We start from the raw sequence: 5069 nt of genomic DNA, 5'->3' as shown, positions 1-5069 counted from the left end.
TTTTTTTTTTTTTTAATAGGGTGACGGAGAGCTATACCTTTCCCATCTATGTGAATTTAGGTTTAAACTAGATTTCCCTTGGCTATTATATAAGACAAAAAACCCCACATCACCCCCTTTCACTCCCCCCACCCCCAAAAAGTGTTTTAGTCTATTGAGTTTTTGTGTCCTCAGTTGTGTCTGATTCACGGCAACTCACGAACTCTACACAGCCAGGCTCTTCCGTCCATGGAATTCAGGGCAATTTTTTTCTGTCACAATAAATGCCCACCCTGGGTGATCCAAAGGCAAGGGCTCAGAGGCTCCTGAGAGAATAACTCCTTTCAGCTGAGCACAGAGCTGGCTCCTCACTGGGATGCCTGTGGCCTGCGGCTCCCAGAGGGAACAGCAGCACTCGCCCCACCGTGTGGTCACTGCTGCAAGTGCAGGCTGCTCCTCACTCCCCCTTGACAGTGTCCCTGAGGGCAGAACAGTGTGAATCTACTCAAGGTGGAAATGCAAACTCCGATGCAACCAAACTTCCCACAAGGTCTCCAAAACCACTCAGGAACAGGGAATTGGAAACTGCAGGGCATGACATGAATGGAGATGGAGACTTGACACCTTACACCGAGTTCACTTCCAGTTATCCCTAGACAAAGTTTCCATGAAAACTTGTCACAAATCTAGAAGAACAATGAGCAGAAACCGGACACGTGCTTTGAGTCTTCACACACAAAACTAAAAGGCAGTCCACAAAACAACCCAGAGAATACAGTGGACTTTGCAAAATCAAAGACATCTACCATGGGAAAGACCTCATTACAAAAGCAAAAGACAGGTCATACATCGCGAGACGAATGAGTGGAAACACAAAGCTTCTCAAGGACGTGTCTCCAAACAGACAAAGAACACCAACACAACAAGCCTGTGAAAACTAGGGAAAGGTCTGAAGGGACGCCAGACTGAGGAAGACACACACAGAGTATCCCGGATGATGTCCAGCACTGAGGGCCTGAAGAAACAACAGTCTAGTTGCACTCCCTCAGGCCTGTGTGACCCTGGATGAGGCCTCTGTTTCCCGGTGGCTCTGAGAGATGGACAGGGAGGAAGGGGAAGAGAAATCACTTGCACTTCTAATACTCACCGCAAAGTCTTCCAATGAGAAGGGAATTATCACCCCCACTGACAATGCCATTCACTGAAGTGATACCCACGAGTCCATCTAACCCAGAAGGGAAGGAAGGACCTGTTCTCACAAAACGGCGAGAGATGGAAGAAAGAAGATCAAGCCCACACCAATCACTGGAAAGAGAAGCTGTGCTCAGGGCTTGAAAGAATTCCTATTGGGAAAATGATGTCACAGCCCCACAAGGCAATCCACAGCTTCGATGCTATTCCTCCCAAAATGCCAATGCATGTTCGCACCGAACAAAGAATTGCAAAAGGGGTTACGGAAACAGAAAAGAGCCTAAATTGTCAATACAATCCGACGAAAAAGCCCCGATACGGACGTCCAAGGTTGTGTGAAAGGAAATTAGACGACCAAACTAGGATCCTCAGGAGAGTATCGGAGAAGGCGATGGCGACCCACTCCAGTACTCTTGCCTGGAAAATGCCCTGGACGGAGGAGCCTGGTAGGCTGCAGGCCATGGGGTCGCGCAGAGTCAGACACGACTGAAGTGACTTAGCCGCAGCGGCAGCAGCAGGACAGTATGCTATTGGGAATACAACAACACACACAGATCCAGATCGATGGAATAAAGTTGAGGGTCCAGAAACAAACCCCGGCATCGAAGGTCAACTCATCTCTGACACAGAAGGGGAGAATATCCAAATGGGAACAAGAAAGCCTCTTCAATCAATGTCCATGGGAAAACCAGACAGCTACATCTGAAGAACGCTATTGGTTTTGATCTCACACCACCTCAATATCGGGGAAAAACCTCACCCTAAAGACTGATGTCATGAGATAGCTAGAAAGAAGCGTAGGTCAAAGGCTCCTTAACATCAGAGTCTCCTTGCCATTTGCTGGGCGGAGGTAGAAATGGGTCTCTTCAAGTAAGGGAAAGAGGGAAACCAAGTACACCAATGGGTTTCCATCCAATGGAACCTCTTCACAACAGAGAAGCTAAGCATTCACAAATGCAAAAGATAGGAAACGGAACATGAGAGACTCCTTGCAAGTGGTGTATCTGAGAAGGGGTTCATATGGAAAGAGACGAAGAATGCACAGCACTCAGATTCCAAGAAACACCACCACCACCCTTGACCCTTCCCCCATGACCAACTCCGACCTAAAGCCTTTCTCTCCCTCTAACCTATCCCTAAAACATAACCCTCATCTAATCATATACATGTGCATTCCTAGCATCCATCCATCCACACACAAGAGAGAAAGAGGAAGACACAGACTGAATCGAGAAAGGAAAAGAGAGGGACACAGCCAGAGAGAGACACGGAACCAAAGAGAGGAAAGGAGTCGATGGTCCAGACTTTTCATCAATCTGTCTCGAAGGTAGAAGCAATGACAGCGCCCATCCACCCCAGAAGGGGGAAACGGACGGAAGGTTTGGAGAGGAAAAGACAAGAACGCAGGGAGCCATTAGAAGCTCAGCCACCCGCAGAAGCCGAGCTGGGACACTTGAACAGAATCTCAATGGAAACAGAGGACCAGAAAGTTGGCTACTCTTTTCTATCAGAGAGGGAGACCTTCGAGTCTTCCTTTCGGTCCTCCAACTTGCATGCGGGGTCTCAAAACAGTCAGGAGGGGGAGTGCCTTTTCCTGGGTACCACGGCGCATCCAGGCCTCGTTCTGCCCCATTCTGTGCTGTGTCAGCCCTGGATGGAGTCTTTCTTTCTGAAGTCTCAGCGCACAAGCTCCACGTGATATCAGCCCCAGGTGGAAAGGCATGGAGCTGCTCGTAGGCCGACAGACCTAGGAAACAGATGGGAGAATGACCCCCACTCTGCAGATGGAGAGACCGGGGAAACCCTGAGGGGCATATGCTTGTCCAGGGCCACACCACTTATGAGAAGAAGGAGCCTGGTCTGAGAGCAGCGGGGTCCTCGGAGCTCAGGCCCTGGCTGCACCCAGGCCTCCCCAGGGCTGTGGGCTGGGCTGTGTGGCTGTCACTGTGCCTGCACATGGCCTAAGGGGGGTGGTCGAGCAGTCAGAAACCCAGAGATTCCCTTGCGAAGTTTTGGGGAAGGGACCTCAGCACGAACCCCAGGAAATGATGTCACCTGCCGGCAACAGAACCCAACAGAACCCGCAACCCGGGTATCCAGGCCTCCAGAGCGGAGAGGAGCCCCCAGCCAGATCACTTGCTGCCAGGATGTTCTGCTGTTTGCCCCTGCCCAGAGGCCGGGGCCTCAGGAGAGCTCACAGGCAGTGTGCGTGGGCACCCTGTCGACGTTGGCTCAGGGCACCCCCGAGAGGCCTCTGGCCCTTTGCCCGGAGAAACAGAAAGGTAACACGGGGAGCCCCAGGCGGGGCCGGGCCACCTCTCCCATGCCACCCGGAAACACCGGGTCCTTTGCCTGTGTGTGTGGATGCGGGTTTCTCGGGGTGTGTCTCCCTCAAGGAAGCCCAGGCGGATGTGGGGTCAGAAGCCTGCGGACAAGTTGTGTCCACACCCCAGGGGAGAGCAGGCTGGGTGGGATGGGGAGAGTGCGGGCAGCGCCGGCCGCCCAGGCTGACCTCACACCCTCAGGTGGGTCTCTTTCCTCCCGGGTGGGGATCTGAGCAGACACACGTCTCTGACCCTTCTGGGAAGAGAAGTTCGAGCAGGCAGAAGCAGCGGCTCCACTGGCCAGGCCCAGCTCGGAAAACTCCCAGCACGGCTGGCTGACGGTCACTGTCGTTGCAGAGCTTCCCACGTGATGAGGCCGAGGACGGGGACACCCCGTCCACCTCCCGGAGGGAGGGGTCGGAGCACCACCCCCCCGCCCGTGAGGCCCAGTGCAGGTTCCAGGTGAGCGTGCCCACGGAGGCATCAGCCCCACCGGGGGCGAAGCGGAGGCGGGGAAGGCCTGCTGCCGAGACACCGCCCAGGATACACCCGGCGGCCCAGTCTGAGGCTGCCACGGAGCTCAGCACACCCGGCTCCGACCCAGAGTCCCGAGAACCCCGGCCTCTGAGGCAGCAGGAGGACCTGGAGCCCAGCACGCCAGAGCACAGAGGTGAGGACGCTGGGGCTGGTGCACGGGAGTGTGTGGGGAGGGGGTGCTGAGCTACACACGGACGAGTCCCTGAAAGATGCTGCTGGGCCTGCAGCAAGCGCTGGCCTCACACCCCCACCCCCATCTTGCACACTTCAGTCCCAAAAGACATCCGACCCTGGGTATTCTTTGGGAATCTCTTGGAAGCTTTCTGTCCCGGGATACGCACATGCCAAGGCTGGCCTGTGGGCAAACTTTGCTTCTCCCCCAGCTCTAGCACTGGCCTCCAACTGGAACCAGGCTCTACTTCCCAGACCTGTCCCTACAGAGGTGGTGGCTCCAGGTGCAGGACCCAGGGATCCACCGAGGCCAGATGGAGAACCGAGACTTGCCCTCGCAGAGACACCAGGCCAGCTGGGTACTGGCCAGCACACCGGGCAGATCGGATCTCCGTGCCTGCAGGGCCCCCAGCCCCAGGCACTGATGTCCCACCCCCTCAGCCAGAACCTCCACCTCCACGTGCACCTGTACCTGCTCGGGCTTTGGCAGGAGAACCCGAGGCAGAGGAGGAGTCACCGCCTCGGCAGGGAGAGCCTGCCCTGGCTCCCGCGCAACACCCAGACGCCGACGATGACTCACTCGCCCCTGCAGGAAGAACGAGCCCCCGCTCTGGGCAGAGACCCAGAGCCCTTGCCGGAAACACCACGTCCAGGGGAGCGGTCGGCTCTGCAGCCTCCATCCCTGTCTGCTCACCGTGGACGCCGGCAACTCGGTCTGCCCCCAGGGGACATGGAGTTCCTTTCCCCTGAACTGCTTTGCATTTGGTTTGTTTCCACCTTTCTGGTGATGTTTTATTTTGTGTATGGTTTCCTGTATTTCTCTTGGTTAAGTTGGGATTAGTAAACTTTTTCATCATTGTTGCAATT

At 55.1% G+C, this 5069-nt stretch overlaps 1 protein-coding gene across 1 annotated transcript; it reads left to right on the top strand.

Moving 5' to 3' along the window:
• LOC145514024 (uncharacterized) lies at window positions 1-5069 on the top strand. Its single transcript, XM_081511107.1, has 3 exons — window positions 1-3452; window positions 3852-4164; window positions 4415-5069. Exons 1-3 carry the CDS (start codon window positions 3216-3218, stop codon window positions 5041-5043), a joined length of 1179 nt encoding a protein of 392 aa, XP_081367233.1. The 5' UTR covers window positions 1-3215; the 3' UTR covers window positions 5044-5069.

The sequence above is a fragment of the Giraffa tippelskirchi genome, chromosome 7 (assembly GCF_054371585.1).
Source record: "Giraffa tippelskirchi isolate mGirTip1 chromosome 7, T2T-mGirTip1v1.2.pri, whole genome shotgun sequence".
Classification (NCBI taxonomy): domain Eukaryota; kingdom Metazoa; phylum Chordata; class Mammalia; order Artiodactyla; family Giraffidae; genus Giraffa; species Giraffa tippelskirchi.
The sequence above is the reverse complement of the archived record's forward strand: the minus strand, read 5'-3'. Positions and strand labels throughout refer to the sequence as shown.

Excerpts from the sequence above, each read along its gene's own strand:
- LOC145514024 (XM_081511107.1), top strand. The coding sequence starts at position 3,216 with ATGATGTCACCTGCCGGCAACAGAACCCAACAGAACCCGCAACCCGGG. Across the intron at positions 3,453-3,851 it reads TTGCCCGGAGAAACAGAAAG|AGCTTCCCACGTGATGAGGC; the intron begins GTAACACGGGGA and ends CTGTCGTTGCAG. Across the intron at positions 4,165-4,414 it reads CAGCACGCCAGAGCACAGAG|CTCTAGCACTGGCCTCCAAC; the intron begins GTGAGGACGCTG and ends CTTCTCCCCCAG.